Source organism: Labrus mixtus, chromosome 8, assembly GCF_963584025.1.
Source record: "Labrus mixtus chromosome 8, fLabMix1.1, whole genome shotgun sequence".
Taxonomy (NCBI): domain Eukaryota; kingdom Metazoa; phylum Chordata; class Actinopteri; order Labriformes; family Labridae; genus Labrus; species Labrus mixtus.
Genome location: NC_083619.1, coordinates 28400167 through 28425241, shown reverse-complemented (window position 1 = coordinate 28425241; position 25075 = coordinate 28400167). Strand labels below are relative to the sequence as shown.

The window sequence follows — 25075 nt, the reverse complement described above, 5'->3', positions numbered from 1 at the left end:
ACCTAACCTTTCCAAAGTGAAACAAAGCAAAAACTATCATCTCAAAACTAACCAAACAACAGTTGGACTAACACCCTGACCTAGTGTATCCAACAGAAAAACATCCCAATGTGAGTGTGTATGAATGCTCCTAAATGTAAACCAACCATTGGCCTAGACCGGATCTGGAACTCGTAACAAGGACTAGCAATGCAGCGAGTTATATTCAGAACAGTAGGCTCAATGTTAACAACAACAATCAAACAAACGAGAGGTGCAGTGGTGAGCTGAAATCAGTGAGAGCTGCAACCAGAATGAAGGCCGGCCAAGCTCTTCATCAGGCTGATACTATAATTCTCCAATACTACAATTAGTGTTACATCGACCAGGCTTCTCTGGTCGTCTGCACAGGTGAAGATAATTCTACGGCCTAAAATCTGCACAAACCCTCGCTAATGAAGAAATAGTTTTTCCCATTTTCTTGTGAAAGAAAGTGGCTTGCCTGCTACCAGTTCTTACTGTAAGGCCATCTGACACCTTTGAAGAAACTACGGCACAGTCGTCGCTACTACTTTGATGTTTCAGAACGCGTTATGTTTATAACAAGCGTCCACAATCCTCCTATGTTTTGGAGAGTTTGGGAAACATGGCTGGCCGTATTTCAGTTACAAATCTCCAGGGTTGGGTTAGACTCTTTAGGAAACGATGCCTTCTAACTTTTACTCTCAGAAGGGTCTTAGCAGCCATCATGGCATTGGCTCATTGATTGTTTTCTGTTAGTTTGTTCTAAAGTTATGTTTCGGGCCTCTTTGGCGTCATTAGATAGGGCAGCTGATGAGTGACAGGAAGGGTTGGGAGGAGAGAGTAGTGGTTGACAAGCAGCAAAAGGGCCAAGGTCGTATTCAAACCGACGACCCCTGTGAAGAGGACTCCAGCCTCTGTATGTTGGGCTTATTGAAACAGTTAGGTGAACCAGTACAGTATGCTTATGTGATGTGCTTTTCAGGCATGTTAGTAAGGGTTAGTTTAAAGAGGCATTAAAATGCTCGTCTGAAGTGTGTTTACAGTAACTAACTGTCCTCTTCAGGACTTCAGGACGGACTGCACATCTGACTGTTGACTGTAAACAGTGTTTACATTGAACCTGTCAAACAAGTCAGTCATCTTTAAGTGTCTTCTTTTAGCAAGTTTGAAGAGTTTGCTCTGTGAAACAATGGAACCTGTGTGGCTCATTTCTTAAAGGCCCGTTCACATTAGTGCAACAGAACACGTACAGAAAACTCTAATGTGATGATGTTCAGGCAGGGTGCCCTTAACTAGTTTTCCTTCAAGTTTAACTTGATCATGTTACATTCGCCTGAGAGACGTCTTTGTGACGTTCAGCTTCCCTGAAGCGTCACTGCAGCAGGAATGTGGGGAATGAGGCCTGGTAGGATACTTTGTGTGTGTGTGTGTGTGTGTGTCGGGGGGGTTGTTGTGTCGGGGGTCGGATGTGATTGACTCCTCAGACAGAGGCCTGCTTTCTTTAGGAAGAGTCGCCCTGAGCTGTTCAGTGACAGCAGTTCAACGGACAACTGGACACAAACCCAGAGGTCTCTCTCTTGCTGCTTGTGTGTGTGTGTGTGTGTGTGTGTGTGTGTGTTCATGAACCAGACTATTAGATATGGAAAAAGGCGCCAGAACTTAAACAGTGTTAAAGGTTAGCTTGAAACTTCATTTTGTTTATCTTGTACAAATCATGTGAATATATCCTCAGACAAAGTTACAAATCACCAACACATTCTTAAACTAAGTTGTCAAATGCTGACTGAGCAGCAACCTCTGCTGTTAAAGTGCAAAAAACCTGCAGTTCCTCGAGTGTCCACTTGAGGCTAGCTGCAGAAGCCCCAAAAGTCCCATACACACCCATATTAAAATGTCCATTCTTACAGAAGAAATAAAAATGTTTACAACCTGTTTCAAAACTGGATTTGGTATCAATAGCTCATTTCATTATTGGCACACACCGTACTGGGGTGTATTTTTTACAACTCGTTTCATTTGATTAGGCAAAGAAATGTTTGCATGAATTTACATAATTTCGGGCGAGCTGAGAGTAATTCTCAGGCGAGCGTATATTCCCTGTTTTCCAGAAGGCTTAAGGCCCTCATCTCTTTGTCTGTTACTAGGTTGACCAAAAGTTTGTTTTTAAACAGCATATCCAACATGGCAACTGCCATCGTTGCGCTTCAGAATGGTGACGTCACTGAGGCTACGTCCATGTTTTATACGGTCTATGATGCAAACGCTTTGTTGCTGACGGTGACAAACTGTTGGTTAGGTTTAAGCAAAAATAAGTCCAGATAATGGTAAAGAACACATCATACGGTTGTTTTGTTACACTGATTGGACTTAAACCTTCTCACCTTGGAGAAACTTCTGAGTGGTTTGACGCATCCATCTCCCCTACCGCAGCCCAAGGCCGTCTTTATGGGTCTTTAAGTACAAACACCAAATGAGATCGGCCTATTTAGGCTTGTTGTATCTATTCCTTCCAATGTTTCTTTGGTTTGACTCTGTAACACTGGATCCTTTTGAGGGCTAAGTCTATTTGAATGATCCCCTGAAAAGGAAAAATCGCCTCTCGGTTGGTCTTGAAAACCTGAATGTAAATACAGCTGTGACAAAGGCTCATTGGCAGACATCGTATTGCTTTTAACAGTCATGGGCAACCTGTTGCTTTGTGTGTGCTACTGAATATTCTTTGTGGTGATTCTGTTTTTGGAAAAGGCTGAAACAGCATTTGATGCGGCTGCTTTCCTGCTTACATCCAGAAGCCAGCATGGTTAAAGTATGACGGTGTAAAAACATGCCAAAAAAAATAACAGGATGTGAATACCAGCTACTGCAGAGAAGCCATGAATAGTCGGAAAATCTTCTGTCTAACTTAAGGCTAAAGAGTTACTCTCTTTGAGGTTTGGTCTGTCTGCTGAGATATTTGATAGTCCTCTGTTGAACCTCTGTGACGCTGGAGGTCAGATCATTATAGTGAGAGGACCCCCCCCTCTCAGTGGTCTCTGTGCATCCTTCTGTTGGCAGCAGACCTCCTGCAGAGCGCTGATAATTTGGGGTCCTCTCTTAATTAACCTCACTGGTGCTTTCTTTATTTGACTAGACTACCCTGAGGTCTCAAGTGTCGGCTTGTATGTCACTCTTTTAAGGAGAAATCTCTGCAGGAGGCGTTGATGATAATCTTGTTGTGTTTTGGAGTATATGATATTCTTGCATTTTAACACTCCAAATCTGATCCTCTAGAGCCACTGTTGTTGCATTCATCAAATTTTAATAGTAAAAATACATGGTTTTGTGAGACAGATATGAATTTGGACTTTTCTGCATGTAACAACATTTAAATTAAAGTTGAGTTAAATTGATTTGAACAATACAGGAGGCATCAGTATTTGAGGAGCTGCAACTGAAAAGGGGGAAATATATAAGAGCATCATCTGCATAAAAGTGAACGATGTGTTTGATTAATCAGAAACGTTATTCACATGCATGCTAAATAATGGTGGTCCAAACACTGAACCCTGGGGCACGCCTTTTGATACGAGTAGGGAAGGGTCAAATACAGGACAAGAACATTTCATCATATTTTGATTACTCAGAATAAGTACACGGCTAAATACTGGAAGTTCTGATCTCTGACTTGTGAACGAGAGGAACATGATTTTTAATTTTTTACAAGCTAACCTTTTGAGTATCTCTCATGTCTAAAGATTATTCTGGACCCTTTTATATCTCATCTGTTACCATTAGACACATTGCACAAGATAAACTGTCCTCTCTACTTGATAATGGTGTTAATATTGAGACTGTTGTCAAATGTTTTGTCTTGAATTTGTTCTCCTCATAGACGTGACCTCAGTCTTTACACTTGTCTGAAGGCTTAGAAAAACACTGACTGAAAACTCTTCAGCATGCAGGAAAAACTTGGACAGAAGATTTTTAAAGACATTTCTACTTTTCTGGTTTATTTTTCTCTGGTTGTTTTATTCAACAGCAGAGAAAGTCCCTTCAACAGAATCTTCTCCTTCTCGTGTCAGTCAACTTGTACTAAGTACTTTTTAGACATGTGAAAAAAAGAATATAGAAATATGTCTCAGGTTAGACTGATATCTGAATGACTGACTGATGTTAACAGGGAAGCCTCTTCGGTTTTTTCACTCAAGCTTGAGCTGATAAGAAACTCTACAGAGTCCACAGAGAGACATGGAGAGGAGGAAAATGTAGATCGATCCAGAAAATCTTTTGTGAGATCCAGGGGAACGTTCCTGAGATTTCACATTTTGTCCTGCAGGTGAATCCCTTCTTTACGTCGCAGGAAAACGAGGAACATCAATGATAGAAAAAGCGCAGACACTCATGAGAGTATCTCACTAAAGTTATTAAGGATCAAGCTGAACTTTTCTCCTTCTTCCCTTCAGGGTTTCTTTAAAACTCTGAAAAAAAAGTAATGACGCTCTGTGTCTAAAAACTTAGTGATACACCTTAAATGCAAATCCGTCATGATGATCTCCCAGAGAATTTGCCAACTTTAGATAGTGTGGTACTGAAGGACTTTCTGGGTGAGTAGACTATCGCTAAATGAAATACAAGTGGATAAATTAAGATTAGGGATAGTCTGCATTATAAAAGGAATCATTTCAGTGTCATGACATAGCGTCACAGATATTTATTCTCTGCTGTATCAGTACAAAAGTGTTCCAAATCTGTTATCTGTTGTTTTGTCTCGTCATTAAAGGACAAACATACGCCACAGAGTTTAGTCTTTGGAAGCTGTTCAGCCTTGTCCTCGGACACAGATGATAAGCAGACGTCTGCTCCCGTTTCATTTTACCAGATCAGGGTCGTATTTACCTCCGCTGTCAGTGTCTGCCGTATGTCACCTCACCTGTGTGCAAGGTGGAGTGAAATATGAGCTGAGAGGAGGGAGTTGTTTTTTAGACATGAAGAGGAAGGTTAACAGTCTGCCCACAGGATATAATCAATGTTACAAAAACATACCAACAGCCAGAGGGGGGAAGTTCAATCAACGCCTTCAAATGGTCATTGATTAAACGTCTTTTCAAAGATGGCTATAGATGTCTTTGAGATCTGCAACTTTAGTAAATATGGTTGTTCCTTTGAGGTGAATCTCCGTCAAAGACTGTTTTTAAAAATCATGTGAGAATTAACCAGAGATATGAGTTTACTGGACTTATATTCTACATATTTCCGTTTATCCAACCTGACAAGTTGAACCATGAGACTTTAATTATCCATGAGGATGTTGGTTGGTATTCAGCTTAAACCCTGAAATGTGAAAGCTGGAGTGGCTCATGGTGTAGGCCAGAGACATCATCATAGATGTGTTACTTTCTTCCATTTCCTCTGTCATAGTTGTCCGTCGTGTAGAGCCTTCTCACTGAATCAAAATCACTTCCTTATACATGAGATGCCACATTAATAGTATTCATTTCCATTCATGAAAAGTCTTGCTGCTTTTATCTGGCTCAGCTCACTCCGTCGTGAACAAACCAAATGGAGCAAACTGAATCTAAACACGAGGATGTAATACTTGTGGTCTCATGTCGACCTCTGGCCTTAAAACCGGCGAGCAAATGAGCCACAACCAGAGCCGACTGAAGGAGGAAGTCGACACGCACCGACTGCACTGTAAACAACTCTGCAGGAAACTGTTCTGCTGGTTGGATGTCGTCCTGAGCTTTTAAAGCCTTTTACCTTGTGGGAAATAAATCATCCTTAAGCGTTGGGCAAATGGGATTTACAGAATATTTTCATGGAAAGGTTAGGATCGATTAAAGGAGCAGTATGTAACTCTGACACCTAGTGTTTAAAATAGGTACTGCAGTCTAAATTCTAAACATCATAGAGAGCTGTCTCCCCCCCCCCCCCTCCTCTCTAGAGTCGATGCTCACTCAGGTCACCATGTGGTGGACTCTGAAGCTTCAGTGTTTATCCAGCTCTGCATGGGTCTGTAAACCTTTCTGTGTTCTAACCTCTCTCCATTTTTCAAAAGCATCTCCAATATTGATCCTAGTTTGAGCACGTTTCTGCTCGTGGAGCTTATTAGAAACATGCAGAGGCTTTTTAGGTCGGGTACAATCACTTCTATCTGAACCACTTCTCTTGCCCGCTTCCATCGCTGCAACACCTGTTGACCTGATAACTGCTCTCATATCTGACAAACCGAGGGGCGTCCAAAACGGCCATCAGATTGTTCTCTTGTATTTACATGCAAAAGAAAACCCAACAACATCAGGAAACTGGTAATGTTAGCTTCCTGGTTATGTAAATCATTACGTCTGTTACACGATACATCAGAAAACAGGTTTCAAACCGTGCATGACTCAAGAGGAAGGATTTGTTTTTCCTCTTATCAGCTTTGACTCATGTGAGTGATTTTTATTATAGGCTCACATGTCTTTGTTTTCCTTTTTTTCTCACCCAGGTGTACACCTACAAGCAGAATGCCCTCACCCGACAGAAGGTGCAGGCCATGCACCACAGCAGCATCAGAGGGGTGGAGGACATGGCGACGCTCGAGGACCTCCACGACGGCGCCATCATGCACAACCTCTTCCTGCGCTACCAGCAGAGACACATCTATGTGAGTTTGAACGGTTTTCAGTGCTGCTGATTTCTCTTTAGAATGACATTATTGTTTGCTGTGTTTGAGACGCTCAGCACAACATCATCAAACCACAAACTAAAGGAAAAGGCAGCCGAGTGTATCTACCTGCATGTGTCAGTGTTTCTGTTGACGGCTCCGTCTGTCAGGGAACTCCGCCTCCTCTTTAAAGCTTTGCTTCACGTCTCATGAAGGACTGATGCTGCTCACTCGTTACATAAGAGCGGAAGAGCTGTTTGACCTCAGTTTGGGATCCATAACCACTTCCTGTTTCTGTGCTTAACTTCATGTCCTCACCTTCACTCTACAGGAAGGGTCTAAATTGATTTAAAAATAAAAGCACACAGCAAGTAAAATACTCTGATCTTAAGACAGTACACACTTTCAAAATAAAAGCCTCACATTTTTTATTTTTACATGCGAAAACAATTGAATTTCAAACATGCTGTTAATCGTGATTAAAAAATGTAATAATTTGACATTCCTAGTCATCTCATATCTTTGACAAACACACTTCGCTTAGATCTGAGTTTTTGCAGTGTAGTTTCTTTCAGTGTTAAATTTCAGCCATTTCAGCTTCATGTATGTGTTTACTTCTACTTTCTAGTGATTCAGAGCTTGAAAATAAATCAAATACATTGCCTTTGGTTTTCTAAAACTAGCTGACTCGACCTTTGAACTAAGCATCCGTCCATTGTCAGCACAAGATAAGCTGATCTTGAATAAACGTGGAGTTTTTGCAGCGATGCTCCCTGTGGATAAACGCTGTCAGAAAAGGTTTGTCTCTTCTTTCTCTGACTTATTAAAAGCAGACGACACTGAAGGCTGAGCTCCAGGTTCACTGGTGTGAAAAACATGTTGGGGGGGGGGGGGGGGGTGATTGAAAGGTATGTTTAACTTGTTTGAGTGTAATACACGGTGTACTGGAAACACGTGTTCAGACGCAGCAGGTTGTCCATGGTGGTTTTGAGAGAGAATGTTACATGTTTGATTAACGCTTCATTGTGAACTAAAGGAGGTCGTGTTATTTGAATAAAAGCCCCTGAACTTTAACTCTGAAGAGGAACCAGGGGTTTTTCCTGAGCCCTCCTTTTAGCTCAGACTGAGAGAAAGGTTAAACCCCGCGTATCAAAGAATAGCAGCTTCTAAAACGACCGTTTGCATTCATCATGTCTGAGCCACAAGGAGCTCAGAATAGAGATCTGCTGCAACAGAATGAAGGGGACTTTATTTTTGTTTCATGGGGACGGACAAACTGGCCGTCGTTGGAGGAAGCCGAGAAAGACAGCCATCGTTCAAAGTGACATGAAACTTAATCTTCTAATGTGACCCTGAGAATAAATCTAAAAGCTCCTCGAGGGTGGACTTTGGAAGCAAGAGATCTCAGACTTTACTCACTGAGCGTCCTACAAAGAGTCGCCCTCACCCCACGTGGACACCAAACTGATTTCTTCACACAGCCGTCGATTCCAGCATAATATTCTTGTTCCATGTTTGTTAATTCCCTCTGCTTGTCGGCTTTCAGCCCAGCGAGAGTTCCACATACACACACACAGTCACCCCCGATTTCCACATACTCCGTGCAGACCGCGGTCCGTCAGCGTCGCGCACGGCACCACCCTGATGTTTGCTGCTAGTCAATCATTGTGTTTCCACAGCGAGCGCTGCGCTCCGTCTCCGGAGCTCCACTACGCTCTGCTCCGTTTCAAGTCTATTTTTTTAGACGGAGTTGGCTGCACGCGTCATGCTGGACAGAATAGAACGACCCGAACAGGAAGTCAGACAAGGAAATGCACAATTTCAAAATAAAACACGATCGTATTTTTCATCACTTTATCAACATTACATCAAAAGAGGCACCGAATGAACAACAAATCCTCCTCAGAAAGACAAAGCAACAAGTTGTTTGCATTTTTTTCTCTGTATTCCCGCGGGATCTTGAAGTTCTTGTGTGATGCGTGTACAGCTGACCGTCCGACCGCGGCGCGCACAGAATATTTTGAATTTTGGGATGGAATTGAATGGATAAAGAGTTGAGGTGGAACCAGGAGTGAGTGGTAGTGAATCACTCGTCTGTGCATCCAGTTTATTATTGAGTCACAGAATGTTCAACAATAGAAACGTGTCCTTCACTGTCCTGATTTACTCAACGAGTTAACAAAGCTGCTCTGTTCCTGCTGACCCCCCCGTCCCCCCCGTCAGGGTAGAGCGACCTGTGACACCCCCCTGTGTGAATGTGCAGCATGTGAACCCCGGTGTGAATGTATGTAGAAAACAAAGCAGTATGTAGGACAAATAACTCTCCTCCATCACGGTCTCGTTTTCACTTTCTCCTGCAGAACACCGAACGCCGCTGACAAAGGCATGCCTTGTTTCTTTCTGCACGCACCGGCCGCAGTAACCTTTGACAAATGCCGTCTCGTTACCTTAATCGCATCTGAATGCTCCCGTATGGTTGAAATTATCCAATCAATTCATCACAGCCGCGTTCTGACGGGGCGCTTTTTTCTTCTTTTCTTCTGCAGGCCAAAAGGAAAAGCTAAGAGGGAAAATTAGAGGAGAGGTTTTTAGTGAGGAGGGCGGCGGTACACCGACGGGGAGGGGCTAAGAGCACATAAACACTCTCTGAAACATCAAATGTTTGGATTTGAAACAGTGACTCAGATTCTGGCTTTCAAAAAAATGTAACTGATAGATTTTAAAGAAAGTCAGCACAACTCGAGTTCTCACAGTGAAACGAGCAGAATAAACCGATTTCTGTTTTCATTACAGTCTATCTGTGAGAAAAAACATGAACATCCTGGCCTCTCCATTACTGACACATGACGATTTTTAAATCTTAAGCAATTTTCTTTTAAACGAGGGAGACCACGGACAAAAATACAGTTTCAACCGATTGTTTACTTTATGATCCTCTGAACGCGCTCACTAGCCGACTCGACCAGACCGCAGTTTAACTTTGTTGTAACTGTTTCACAGACCCGAGATCTCACAGAAAGTTACATGATAAAACGTCAGAAGGAAAAACAAATATGGCAGACGGTCGACGTCGTCAGCTGGATGTCCTGTTGTGCGTTTGAAAAACAAAGAATTTGGATGAAATCCTGGCTGAGAAGACATTTTAAGATTTATTTTTTGGGCATTTTGTGCCTTTTATTTGAGAGACAGGACATTGGATAGAGAGAGAGAAATCATGGAGCGAGAGAGAGGGGGGAATGACATGCGGGAAAGGAGCCACAGGTTGGAATCGAACCTGGGCCTCCCGTTTGGAGGACCACAGCCTCCTTTGAGCGCGCGCTCTAACCACTGCACCACCAGCGCCTCATGTGCGACTTTTTACAGTCTGCAGCACGAGCTGAGGGGGAGTCTGACCTGGAGTCGTAAATATCAAGATTCCAGATCGGGGCGGCTCCGACTCGAGCAGTAAAATAATCGTAGTGACACCACAAATGTGAGGATTCTTTGGACAAACAATCGGTTTGGACAAGCCGTGAATCAGACCACGCCCCCTCCTGATCGTTGAAGGGGGATTGGCTCGGGTCTGAAATCGTCTTAAGACTGTGAGGCCAGCTTTATCTGGACGCTGAAACCTTCCTGGAACTTCCTGATGGTGCTTCTTGATTCTTAATATTTGGCGCCTTCATCACTTGAGAAAGGTTTTTTAAAGACACATCAGGTGACATCCAGGTTTGTTGGTTTAGCAAACAAAGATCTTCACTTCAGCTGTGGTTCCTGTCTGCTCTGCAGGCTTTCAGACGAGGTGTGAAAAGTCGATCAAAGAAGTCACATTAACACCGCGGGGCGAATCACAGGTGAAGCTCCTGACCTCCTAAAGGCGAGTTTGGTTTCCTGGAAACGTCCCCGTGGTGAAAAAGGGGGTCGAGGAAGGTGAGATGACGAGTTAATGCATGAGGTGAAAAGCATCAGAGCGAGGGGGGCCCCCCGTGTCATAACCGGTCAGGGGCCCTGAAATTCCTGAAAGCACCCCTGCTGACTTCTTAGAGATAAAAAAAAAAAAAAAAGAGCATTAATGAGTTTAACTATCAAACGAATCATCTCACTGTCGCTTTTTATTTTGATGTCTTTAAAACAACACATCAGCGTCGTGTACTTTAACTTACTGACATGTTGACCTTTTTATCACGGCCTCTAAAAGTGATTATCATAAAGATATTTTTACCAAAAGCCTGAACTGAAAGAAGCCCAGAAGAGCAGCTGTGGTTTTAAAATGTTGATTGTCTGATTTGAAAATGAAGCTTTATTCTAAGACTTTAGATTTTAATGAGACTTCAAATTCACTCACTGATTTCTCTCTGAATGTGACCCGAGAATCACTTTGATTAATTTGAATCCATCAAACTGTCCTGGTGTTGTGCTGAATTTATGTTTGACCTCTTCACTGTAAAATCTCCAATCGAAGCACGTTTATTTGTCTAATTTATATGCGGAGATATCTCATTAAATGTATCATCAGCCACATTCACCTGCAAGTCCAGATGAGCGTCCGATTTCCAGATTTCAACAGACATAAACAAGGACAAAGTGAAAATATATCAGCCAACAGGGCGAGCACATTGTACCTGAGTGTGTCTTGAAATGATAAATTAAATGAACTCACTGCATTGTTGCTGAAATCGGATGTTTTTCTGGACTTGTCGTGTAAATGATGCTGATCAGATTCAGTTTGTGAAGACGCAGACTTTCAGACATTTTCTGTTTTGCAGCAAACTTAATTTTATTTTAGTGAAGCGAGTTAGCCTGAGCGCTACTTCTCTTTAGTGTTAGCATCACATGGATGAACGGGGAATTTTAGCCCCCTGAGGCTACCAGACTGTGTGTGTGTGTGTGTGTGTGTGTGTGTGTGTGTGTGTGTGTGTGTGTGTGTGTGTGTGTCTGTGTCTGTGTGTGTGTGTGTGTGTGTGTGTGTGTGTGTGTCTGTGTCTGTGTGTGTGTGTGTCTGTGTGTGTGTGTGTGTGTCTGTGTGTGTGTGTGTGTGTGTGTGTGTGTGTGTGTCTGTGTGTGTGTGTGTGTGTGTGTGTGTGTGTCTGTGTGTGTGTGTGTGTGTGTGTGTGTCTGTGTGTGTGTGTGTGTGTGTGTGTGTGTGTGTGTGTGTGTCTGTGTGTGTGTGTGTGTACAATCTTTAGCTTCTACGATTGTAACCAGCTGTGCTGTCGACTGGTGGCCTCACTCGTCTCCTCTGTGGAATCCAGTGGAAGCAAAAACACACACACACACACACACACACACACACACACACACACACACACAGTGAATCTTTCTCGCTCCATTTTTTACTCTCTCTCTTTAAGGAATCTCTCTGTGAGATACTGTCCATCTTTCATTCAAACACACTGACACACACACTCATTTTTCTATCACACTTCATGTCTTTCTACCTGATCTATATTTTTGCTCCCCCCCCCAATCAAACTCATAAACACACACACTAAACACACACACATAAACACACACACACTAAACACACACACATAAACACACACACTAAACACACACACACAGGAATGAATTCAGGCGTGAACTCCTCTGTTCAGGGGGTCGGTCGCTCAAATCAAGAACAGGAACTTTGTCCGTCTCGTATATTCTGTATTTAGCGTATGATGTCATAATGATGTCATCTAATGGCTGGAAATTCCTTCTCTGGGTCACACGTCTCATTTTACAGAGCTGAGACGCACTTCAGCCCAGACTGATAAAGACACTGTTTCTGACGCTCACATTTTTTGTTTGGTAACTTGAATGCCGACTGAAACGGGCTGGTGAACCCTCGACGAAATCTTCTTTGGTCTAAAGGACTCACAGCGGGCGCCCCTTAAAAACCTCGACCTTCCTCTTAGTGTGACATGTTTGCGACATGATTAACACACGCTGAACTCCCACTTGAACCAGAACGAACGGCCGCATTAAGCCCAACCCTGACTCCTGTTCATCCTGACTCTGTGAAACATGTTCATGTCACCGTGGGCTGACGAGGTGTGACCGAGCAGAATCCATCAGATCACATGAGAACCAGCCGTCACACATGTGTGATCTACGTGCTGCTTGTTTTTCAGTGGACAGTTTGCTCCACTACAACTCCTCTACAACCAGAAAAAAAACTTCTGTACATCTCTCACCAGAATCAAACGTCTTCCTCCTTTCAGCTCTGATGGGAGACGTTGCCAACTCGGTCAGTTTGAGCACACAGAGCGGAATCCGTCTGGTGACTCGTTCTGCTTATTTTTAAACAGTCTGCTGCCGAGCCGCTGACAGACTGAACCAGCCAGCTGCTGCTCCTCTCAAACAGACTGCAGCTGAAGGACGGATGTGTGGAGCGACTTCTAGTTTAGAAAGCTGACAGCGTTGTCTTTGAATGACCAACAACGTGCTCATCACCTCGTTCAACACAAAGGACCAGAGAGCGAACGACCAAACGGTGGATTTCAAAGCAACAATCTCTAACTTTTCCTCCATAAAGTAGTTGTTTCAAAGTCGATCTAATAATACAAAAACTTTCAACACGGCGTCTCTCACATGTCCACAGATCACCCAGGTCGCCTGCTTTCAGCGCTGTGGAAGTGAAAGGGGGTTCGGCTTTACGGCACAAGCCAGTTAGAGAGCGAGCGAGAAGCCGAGTGTACATCCCTGCTGATATTATTCAGAGTAGATTGAAACGTAACTTTAAGCTGTATCGTTATTGGTGTCATCGTTGTCTCATGTTTAGCAGCTTTACCGGCTGCAGGAAGTCGTCTGACACAAGTTATGTCTCCTAAGTCCTTCTCGTACCAAACGTTGTCTCTGTAGACGCTAGCAGAGTCATATTTGTGCAAAAACCCTGTCAGTCGACATGAGTCTTCTCTTGTTTCTCAAAACACCGCTCCTCTGCATGTTGTCTGGGAGGGGGGAGTAGTGGGGGAGCCAAAAAGGTGATGTGTTTTAAGACAGTGCAGTTGCAAACCGTAACCTTCGGTGGGTGCCAAAGTGCACCAAACCAAAGTCCTACATGATGTAGAGCTTTAAAGTCGGTTGGTGTAAAAGAGAGTTTCATGACATTAGTCCACAGTAGATGATCTGATGTGTGTCTCCTCATACATACACAACACCATTTAGAGACCACACTGAAGCACTAACCCGGCTTTATGAAGAGCAGAACTTGTGCATGTGCAGAAGATGTATTTACATTTTAAAGGATTAATCTGAAGCTGTGGACCATCTCAACAGTCTGATTGCTGTCAGATGTGAAGTCAAAGCCGTCGAGCTTGAAAACTTGAAAACTTGAAAACGAAACCCGGAGACGAAAGAAATGGATGCACGTGTGGTTTTGTGCCAAACATTTCTATCATGTTTTTTGGGGTTTGCTAATTATAGTCATTTTGGCAGAATTTCTTCAGCCATCTGTTATTTGTTAAGTCATCTCGCTAACAGACAAACAGATTAGTCTGGAATCTGGTGGATGCAACACTTTTGGCTCAGCGGTTACATTTGGTTGCAATATCTTTGATTTTATAACGATCCTCATTAGCCTGTGTGTATTTCATTGTGCTTTTTTTTTTTTTTACTTTATTGCCAAAAACAGTAAACTCTTTTAGCGTCTGAGGTTTTTAAATATGGTCAACGAGTTAGTGAAAATATGAGAATTCAACTTAAATCAATGTTTTGGTTTGAGCTCTTAAAGGAGCCGTATGTGACTGTGACCCCTAGTGTTTAAAATGGGTACTGCAGTCTAAATTCTGAACATTGTAGAGAGCTGCCCCCCCCCCCCCCCCCCCCCCTCTATCTGAACCACTTCTCTTGCCCGCTTCCATCGCTGCAACACCTGTTGGTTTGACCTGATAACTGCTCTCATATCTGGCAAACCGAGGGGCGTCCAAAACGGCCGTGTGGGGGGGGGTCGCCTTAAAACCTTCTCTGGTCCAAACAAATCCAGAGCATTCAGGTCTGCCTCGTGTGTAGGACTTTTGTTGGCTAATAATCGTCTAGCATCTATTTAGCAAAGAAAGCGGGATAGCTAGTTCCTTTTTACTGCTATTTTAAGACACACGGAAATCCACAGTGCTTCATAGAGGCGTAGAAATAGATGAGACAGAATATAAATGTGTTTTTAGGTAATCAAACATTTCTGTAATTTCTCCGAGCTGAGGTTTGACGTCTGCAGGAAACCCGTCAAAAAGCTGCCATTGCTTCATTTTGAAGATAAATGGGCATTCCTCTCCCCCGAACGACCCGACTTTAGCAGATGTGGGGGCTTCCATCAAAAAAAACATATTAAACATGAGTGCTGGATCAAGAATGCTTTAATCGCCAAGTATAACAAATGTGCAGGAATTTGCCTCTGTGACACGGTAACTAACTCAGTGCTTGCTGTATATACCCCCCCCCCCCCCCCCTTCCCCTCTTCTACATTTCCTGCTGTCTGTCAGGCAGGTTGGACGGCACTTTGCTTCTGATCCTCCAGTTTTTCTCTCTCCATCTGGTCTTCATTTCCCCCCCTCGCTACATTTATCTGGACCCGTCTCAGACAGATTAGAGTTTTTGGACGGGTCCGACCGCCTCGTGCCTCCCTCTGTTCTACAGTTACTCCATCAGCAGTGACTGACGCCCCTCTGTAAACACACAGTCGCTGTAGCTCATCTGTCATCAGGTGGGCAGTTTGACCTGTGACCCCATGTCTGTCTGAGTAGTGATACTGGACTCATAACTGGAAAAATTATTTAGGACTTGGCCCTAAAAAGTATTACAGTACATGGCAACCTGCATCATTTTGAACAGGTTTGGAGGAGGGCGGCGATGGACTGATAAAGTCGGGGTTGAGGTGGTCGGGTGAGACCAGAGTCTGGGGTCAGAGTCCCCTTGTGAAAGAAAACAAGTGTGTTAACCTTGAGTTTGAAAGAAACAAAATTGTCCTCCTTAAAGTTCAGCTATTCTGCTGACCCCCATTTTAAAACTCACATACAGTGTTACAATTCTAGATGTTCTTTGGCAAAGTTTCAGATCATGAGGTAAACACATGTTGGAGTAATCCCAGGATGAGCCTGCAGAGGGCGCTGAACAGCTTGTTCTGCAAATCAGGCGATAGTTCCGCAATATGAAACCAAGCATTTCAGCAGACGGCTTCAAGCCTCTACGTAAGCTGGTGAAACTTCTTCACATAGACTCTCTTCTCCCAGCACTGGAGAGCAGCCGCAGCCCTGCAGCGTTCTGACCCTGATAGGCTTCCAGAGAGCTGGCCAATCAGAAGGGAGTGGGCGCACTGGGAGGCGGGCCTTAGAGAGACTGAAGCTGAAACAAACTGTTGCAGGCAGAGACTGAAATGAGGGGGTTTTACCATCAGATAAATAAAGAGTTTAGAGCTGCAGATGAAAGCAAAGCTCTGTCCATGGACACTCTGAGTGTGGTTTAAAACCCAGTTAAAGTTAGAGAAAGCATTGTTCTTATCACACTGCCTAAGAGATCTGAGGTGAACCTCAAACTGAATACATATTTATCCTCCACCCTCTACGACTTTTCTGTGTGGTAGAATCTGAATAAAAAAAACGGACTCTGCTCCCACTTAGAGCTAGAATTCAATTTGAGCCCCTTCTTTGTAAATATTGTTCAAACTTTGGCACATGTCATGATGCTGAATCCATGAAACTGTTGGAGCTGTGTGAACCTGTGTCATAAATACCTCGGGTTGAGGACCTGAGACAAACAATGTAAACGTGTGGATCTCACGTTTCTCACGTCACCTCTGTGGTATGACTCTGAGCGTTTAAAACCACACACGCAGGACGAGGGGGGGCCGAGGGTTAATCACACCAGCCAATAAGGGGGGACGGGGAACGGGGGGTTAGCTCTCAGCCAGGTTGCTGCCGTGGAAACTGTTACCAGGCCGGGGAAACGGGGCGATCAAATTGAGTCCAAATGGTCGTAATTCATCGAGTTAAGGCGAGGCATCCAAAGTACTTTTTTAGTGTTTCTCTAGGCGCTGTTCAACTCTCGACTAAACCCCCCCCCCCCCCCCCCCGAGGTTGCATTAATGTGTAAATGTATCTATTGAAGCTTCACATTCATCATGAACACCAACAACTCCAAAAAAAAACATCCTGAAGGGAAGATAAATGTAGAGAAACCAACACCTCTGATTTCAAAAGGTTTCCCCCAAACGGTCCAGTTTGGTTCTTCACGGGCAGACGTTCCCTGACCTGCCAGGCAGACTGTGAGCTGGATGGCGATATCCACATTTGCTATAGCAGTGCGGCATAAATAGTCCAACATCACCTAACCAGAGTCTTAGAATAATCAATGCACATATCAGACTCTTTTCTTTGTAGACTTTTTATCGTTTATTTTGACCTTTCGGTAAAAATGAAATCCAGGTTCATTCATCCAAAACTGTGAAACTAAAACCTTAACCGAGGGATTTCTCCCCGGGAACACGTGTGCAGCTTTGACCTTTACAGGGTGTAAATGTTTTCAGTGGCAGGTTGTTCCTCATTAGACTTTTCCCCTGAGCTCAAGTACAAACCCCAAACATTACATGGCACTACATAAGCATCGCTGAGACATTTACATGATGAGCTGAGTGAAGCGGTGAGCCCCCGAGCCAAGAGACCGGCCCCACTGTAAACTGTTTACACTGCACGAGGTACACTGACCTGCAGCGCTGTGTTTACACTGAGCTCCGTCTGAGAGATAACACACCTGTTGATTTATGATCCACCGCATGTAACTATGACATCATCCCTCCTCCTCCTCGTCCTCCTCCTCGTCCTCTTTAGGGTGCAGTGCCAGCTCATTTGCACAGGGAGGGTGAGTCTGCAGTCTGTATTTGTCATGTAAATACTGTTACCTCAACTGCCATTCAAATGTCCCCGCATCCTGCTTGGATGTAGGTCAGGCAGTCAGTAGGTCGTTTGAATTGGAGCGAGTTTAAAGAGCGAGTCTGGGCAGGTGTTTGAACGGGAGGGGAGAGGCTGGTGGATCAAAAAACACAAAACAGAGTACGACTTCAGATCTTCTTCTTTGACCATGTATTTAAAAAAAAAAGGTTTTGTCTATTTTTGTTTTGAGAGCTGAAATGCCCCCAGGAAATGTCTTTCCCCGCACCAACAAAGAAAAAAGAGAGCTATGAAGGCTTCAATGTCATCAAAGGAGCCTGATGAAAGTAGATCTATTCTGCTGATCCCTGTTTTTAAAGACTCACACATTAGTGTTAAAAAGGTGGGTGCCGGATACAACAAGCACACAGCTGTTTTTGTCAGTGGAGTCTGGAAGCTTTGATAAATGTGATATTACCTCTAACAGAAGGCACAAAAAGGGTCTGACTCTCTGACAATAAGGTCTTTATGGTTCATCTATGTAATGTTTTCAAACACTGAATAATAGTCTGAGGTGGTTAATGACAAAAAACAAATTTAAAGGTGACATATCCTCCTCCTCTTCTTCAGTTTAAATAAGTCTCAGAGCTCCTCAAAACATGTGTGTGAAGTTTCTTGTTCTGTATTTGATCATGTCTATAAACCCCTCTATTTCAGCCCTGCTCAGAACAGGCTGTTTCTGTGTCTGTACCTTTAAATATGTAAATGAGCTGTGTCTGACCACGCCCCCTCTCTGGAAGGTGCTTGGGTGTACTCGGTGCTTTCTCGCTCCATGTCCTCTTGTTTACGGTGAGAAGGCAGACTCAGAGGGCAGAACAAACACCTAGCTGTGGGAGTGTCACCCACCTGGGGGAGGGGCTACTGCCCTTTGTGATGTCATGAAGGGAAACTCTCCAAACGGCCTGTTTGAGCACACATTTTCTGAAAAGTGGAGCAGGGAGAAGATGCAGAGGATGGACTTTTCTCATGATTGGGGGGTTTGTAGACGGACTAGAGACACATGTTAGAGTTAGAGGAACATGAAGTGTGTTTCGCATCATGTGTCACCTTTAAGTCTCCAACGATTCACTTGCAGTACTTACAGCGTGTTTCATTGCTCTTGACTGAAGCAGCCTTCTGGAGCATGTATTTTCCAATTAGACCACAAAGTATGAAAGCTACTGCAGGGCCGAGGTTTAAAAATAAAGGAACTCCCCCATTAAAGTCTCTGGAAACTCTCAGCAGAAGTTATTTTCTGAGAAACTTTCTGAGAGTATTTCCACTCTGCTTACGCTCTTTAAACACATTTAGCCCTACAAAAAACCATGCCCAGCTTTCTTTCCATGCCTTATACTGAACTTTGTCATTAACTTTATTATCATTGAGTTGTCCATATAGAGGCCTGAACATGGTTTCACCTCAGACACGGCAGAATATGTTGAAAGGACACATTTCTTCTATCTCGTATTTGGAAACTGTTTGTGACCGACTTCTGTAATGAGGAGAGAATCTTCTGTTTTCAGTTAATCTGCTTGTTTTAGCACGAGCTCTGACATCTTGAAACTCCTCTCTAATATAATAAACCCTGACTACCTGTATTTAAGGTGATTCAACAATAATAAACAGCTGTGGCTGCAGAGAACACATCTGGCTTCAGTAAAAAAAAAAGCAAAATGAGCAGAAAAACACCTTTTCAAGACTTAAACAAGACGCTAAAGAATCTGATAACCCTGTGACGGACAGGAGACTGTTTGCTTTCAGGAGTCGTCCCGGGGTTTTTATGTTCTCAGCGAGGCCCACTGGAGATGAACCGGATAAGAGAGAGTGCTCTGTATGTCTCCGTCTTCTTCTTCTTCTTCTTAATGCATCTCGTCTCCTCAGGGCTTCGGCCACTCTCGCCCATAATGCCAGATTATGGGAACACTGCGCTCTGCTGTAATGAGATTTTCACTTTCAGTCCAAGTTGTGACGAAAATGTTCTCATGTTTTTAGAAAACTCTGATGGAAAGAGGTGATGTTTGTGGAGCTTTTATGTTCATAATGATCATGTTTACTTGTGAGAAAGGAACAACCACATCAAGTCGGCAAGTTGGGCAACTAATTCTTTACCGAGTGGTTCCAACTTGAGCAGACGTCCATGTGCATTTTCCAACCTTGGAAACTCGTTTTTTCGATGTGTCTGACACCACATGAAAGCTGGGTAACAACCATAACACCTACGGGCAATTTAGAGTCACCATGTAACCTAACGAGCATGTCTTTGGACTGTGGGAGGACGCATTAGTACCCGGAGAGAACCCACACATGCACGGGGAGAACATGAGGCTCCTGTCAGACGGGGATTCAAACCAGGAACCTTCTCACTTATCAAATGATATCAAAATGGACTCGCATTGGGAAGTCAAGGCTCTGCAGCTCTTTTCACCTGAAGCAACTTGTTTCTCCCCGTCCCTGAGTGACTCTTACAATGCTGCTGTAAACACTTCTCAAACCAGATCCAAGGCGGAGGTAGAAAGCCCTCGTTGTTTTTCTCGTGCTGATTTGCTGCCTGTTTTCCAAGCCTGCCTATTTATCCATTAGTCACCACCGCAGCACCGAAGCTTCTGCCAAGACTTACTCCGGCTTCACACAAGCTTCTATTTCAGCAGTTTGGTTTTGTTTTGGCTTTGAACTTTGAAATATGAACTCTGGTTTTGGAAAACGTGCAGTTTGTGGGAGGGTGGTGAAAGAGAGACAGAAGGTCAAACGTGTTGAGTGTTGAGTGTTGAGTTGCTTTGACTCGACTGATGGAGAGATTTTGTCGGGTTGTCCTCCTGAAAGTTGAAGATTTGAACCTTGAGTCGCGAATCCTGTTGAGTCGACTTTCAATAAGTCACTGGAAGATAACCGATACGTTTTGGGTGCATCGTTTTACGCAGATGATCATGTGAGGCTGTAAACTTTAAGAATGAGGTCTCAACGTGACTCTTCAGTGTTTTTCATTCACAACGTTTGGAGATGATTTGTCCAATGAGGTCTCTTCGTCTCCAAAACAAACAGACCGTGTGATTACAAACTGGCAAAAACACTTAACGGAGTGGTTAAATGGGGGGGGGGGGGGGGGGGGACTGTTCAGCATACACAGGTCGTCCAGGGGGACTGTGAGCTAAACTGCTGCTAACTTGGTTCTTGGTGCTCAGCTTGCTTTCGAAACATGGAGAGAGGTTAGAACACAGAAAGGTTTACAGACCCATGCAGAGCTGGATAAACACTGAAGCTTCAGAGTCCACCACATGGTGACCTGAGTGAGCATGGACTCTAGAGAGGAGGGGCGGGGAGACAGCTCTCTATGATGTTTAGAATTTAGACTGCACTTTCCATCTTCTTGCACCGCATCATGAATACTTAATTAACAACCTCTGCTTTACTTCCATGCTTTTGTTTCCGGCTGATCTAATCTTTTCCTTTTTCAATCCTCAGACGTACATCGGCTCCATCCTGGCGGCGGTGAACCCTTACCAGCTCCTCCCGGGCCTGTACGACCGGCAGGCCGTGGAGCAGTACAGCCGACACCACCTCGGTGAAATCTCCCCGCACATCTTCGCCGTCGCCAACGAGTGTTACCGCTCGCTGTGGAAGAGGCTGCAGAACCAGTGTGTCCTCATCAGGTAGGAGACTGGGTCTTTATACTTTGAGCGCTGCAGAAAAAAGGTTTAAATTGTCTTCCAGCTGACAATTTCTGTAGCGTTTAGTGAAGTCACAACTTTCACTTTCTGTTCAGCTGTGTACCTCTTCTAGTACCTTCTTTTTTTTTTAACCATACAGAGTCTGCAAACCTGCAAGCTGAGGGTACAGTAGTGAGCTCTCAGCCTACACTAACATTGATAGTTGTAAAGTATAGCACGCGAGCTGCTCTACCAACCCTCTCTGGTCACTCATCTTGATCTTTCAATCAAACTGGACCTCCACAAAGTTGATTTACTTACGATTTGTTACTGTTTTCTTTCAATGCAGGATTATTTCCTCATGAGAGGGAAGAGCTGCTAAAACGTTTCGTCACCGGTCTGGTCTGATCACAATTTGTGCAGCTCTCGGCCGCTTGAAATAAACAAGACTGTAGGCAAATTTCAATTGTGACGGCACATTAATACTGCTATATAAGAAACTGCTAACTGTCTAAATGAAAAAAGTGGTATTAATCGAGCTTCTTTATATGCTGAATTTTATGGATAGCCAGGATGAAGTTAAGGGAAACGTTTGACTCTTTAAAGCTGAAAAATAGATTTGTGGCCACTAGAGGGCAGCAGAAACGTCTTTAACAAGCTAATTAGATGAAAAATTAAATAAACTGTGGCACGCTGAAAATTCCTTTACTGTCATTTTATTGCGGGTGAACAACACGTTCTCACTTTTAGCTTTCTCAGGTTCACAGCAAATTCATTTTTTAATAGTAAAGTTAGTGTTCCTGCAACCGACCGGCACCTGACAATGTAGGTTGGCTGGTCACGGGCGACCCTGTTGGTCATTTCCATCATGATAATTAGACGCTGGCTGAAAACGATGCACAAGATGTTTCTTCACCTCCACGTCATCCGACCAACTTTTGCTGACTTGATTTTGTTTCTTACATGAAATGCCCGGTCAGGATTTTCTTACCTTTCTCGTCAGCAGCCGTCTAATTTTGCGGTTTCCATAAACTGTTGTGGTCTCCAGCTCGTTCAGTCCCCCTCCCCCCTCTCCTCTCGCTGTGCCAAACGCTTTGATCACCCCCACTCCCCCGTGCAGTTTGGCTGCCGCTCTGAGGAATCGGAGCGCTACATGCTACATCCACTCACTCTCCTACTATCTCCATCCTCTGTCCTTCCTCACATCCTTCCCCTTTTGATTTCAGCCGGACAACTTTCACATCCTCAGTCGCTCCATTGTTCTCTCAGACAGACGGAGACCTTTGAAACACAGGGTTATTTTTACATGTAAGGAATGATAATATTTGGCCCCAGATTTAGCAGAGAGAGCGGATGCGGAGGACATGACAGTGTTGGACTCTGTGGGAACCTGCTGGGTTTGTGGTCGTCGAGGTATCCTGAATACTCGGACATGGGACTTTACCCGTGTCCTGTGGCGACATCAGGTCCTAAAATAATTTCAGATTTCGGGGAATTATGCAACAATGAAGCCACTACAGTAGAAGAACTCACTTTGAATGAAGCACCTGCAAACTTTGCTGAAATCAGGGACTCAAACCGGATTCATATTCATCGTTTAAAGTCTTAATCCTCTCTTATAACCAGCTCAGTCCAGGTTAAAGGTATCACACCTTCTGAGATCTCGTCTTGTCTCTGGTGGTGTAAAGACTGCACGTCTGTTAGGAGTGGAGCGTGCTGACTTCAAGACTTCAAGCTCGAGAAAATTTACTTGAAAATAGAAAAATTAGAAAATTGCTCCAACAAAAATGAGATGAAACTTCCACAGCTTGAACAGTGGAGGTGTTAAAGTGTCAGCCTGTTGCTTCAGGCACCAGTGCTGCAGTCTTCTGACAATTAGCTTGGGTTATTTTACAGCCCCCCTGTGTGGCCCTGTTTCACTGGCATTCTGGGTAATGAGACGCACATTTTCTCATTTTTTTATTAACGTCAGCTGGTTTGAGTTTGTGAAGACAGCAGAAAGAAAGTGAGCTGTGGTTTTAACTTTTATTGTTCAGGAATGATGAGAAGACACGCCCTCAGTCAGGGTTCAAACTCCTCTTCATCAGTCTCAGGTTAGTCTGCAGCTTTCTGCATGAGTTCATGAACATCATTTTAACTGAACACTGCCACGACTGTAGAGAAACCTACTGCTGGAAATATAATGAAATCTGCTTTTCTTCACTTGTTATCCTGTTTATTGCGTGACACGTTAAGCACATTTCCTCCCTGCTACTTCTTTACAAAGCGTCCCATTGTACGAAAACGTTTAGAGACGGGGAAACGATGGTAATGAAAATGCATTTGAGATCATATTTCACCGTTTGGGACAGGTTCACACCTTAAAAAACCACTTGTTTGGTTTGTTTTTTTCATTCATCATAGCAGAGGAGATACGCGTACACCAAATCCACCGGGCTAAAAAGCCACAAAAAAAAAGTCCAGAGGCTGAGATACATGCAGAAATAGTCTCTTTAATGAAGACATGAGAGGTCAAAGGTGAACAACAGTCAAGGACTGAAACGTTTGCTGCTGTTTTTGTTCTCCTTTTTTGCACTGTGAGCACCCATTACCCAAACACTTAAGCGTCATTTTTTTAATGCCCTGAGTCTCAAACCTCCTGACAATATCTGTTTATACTTAAGTAGGAACTTGTTTATTTGTTGTAATATGTACAGTATGTATACGACAACAGCACTTCACTGGTTCCAGAGTGAAAACGTAAAAAAAAAATCGTCTCCATCGTCGTGTAAACCGGCAACAAACAGTTTCTCTGAAAACTGTTACATTTCGCACATGTGCATTACACTTTCAGTTAACGACCCGCAACGAGCGAGTAGGTGGACTACAAAAACAATGGCCGACTCCTGAGTTCGGTTTGTGATCATTTAACTGGCATGACACTAAGTCGACATTTTCTAAAAATGTACTCACTTTGTAGTGTCGGGTCACTTGGAGTAACATCCCCACCTCATCGTCTGTCCACACTAACGTTTCTGCATCAGCCATCTTTGTATGTAAAGATGTGTGCATACGGTAAATCTCACGTACATCGAAGATCGCTTTCTCCTTAGAGAAATCAACATTGACTTTGAGTTTCCAACAGAATTTAAACCCTGGTCCATTGGATGAGTCAGGTGTTCTCCATCACCTGACTCCAGCAGCACATTGACACAGGAGGCAGATTCCCAAAAACTAACACTAAAGACTACCAACAGAGTCATATTCTTCAGCTTAGGGAAACACAGACCGAGAGGTTGTATTTGACTAATCGGGAGCGAGAGTGATGATGACCCTTGTTTCCTGTGTTTATTTAAACTCATTGACTCAAAGGGAAGATGTGGTGACTATAAGAACATGAATATGTCGAGTATTTCCATGTTTTGCTGTTTGGATGAGAAGAAGCAGCAACTCTGAGCGTGCAGGCTCACCTCACATGCTTCCCTCTTGTTCAGCACAGAATCTCTTTTGTTTCGTCCTGCAGGATGTCAGTCAGTGGGCAGAATGTGCACCGCAGCGAGGCGTAAACACAAACATGTCACATTGTCACCCCCCCCCCCCCCCCCCGAGCTCCACAATGCCGCCATTCTGTTTTGCAAAGACGTATCACTACTTTAGATCTGCCTCGTGTTTGTCCTCATCCTGGTACTTTTCCTCGGAGGGTTCAGCGGCCTCGTCTCGTCTTCCTTTTCATAAAAACATTATTGTGCATTTTCACTCCTGAACTCTGTCGCCACGGACCTGGAGTTTATGAAAACACTTAATTTACCACAGAAGAAGAAGAAAAAACAACACGGGGTTTGGATGTGAAGTTTTTCCATGACAGCAGCAGCTCATGAATCGATGCAGGCGGAGAGGACGACCACAGACCACAGACGTGACCTTTAACTGAAGTCTCCGCTCAAACACAACCTGTCTGTTAGAAG

General features: G+C 43.8%; 1 protein-coding gene across 1 annotated transcript in view; it reads left to right on the top strand.

Moving 5' to 3' along the window:
* myo10 (myosin X) overlaps positions 1–25075 on the top strand; it is a 115350-nt gene that overhangs the window by 39605 nt on the left and 50670 nt on the right. The window contains exons 3-4 of the mRNA XM_061043660.1: positions 6473–6631; positions 20947–21134. Coding sequence (XP_060899643.1) covers positions 6473–6631; positions 20947–21134 — 347 coding nt within the window. The remainder of the gene's footprint in view (positions 1–6472; positions 6632–20946; positions 21135–25075) is intronic.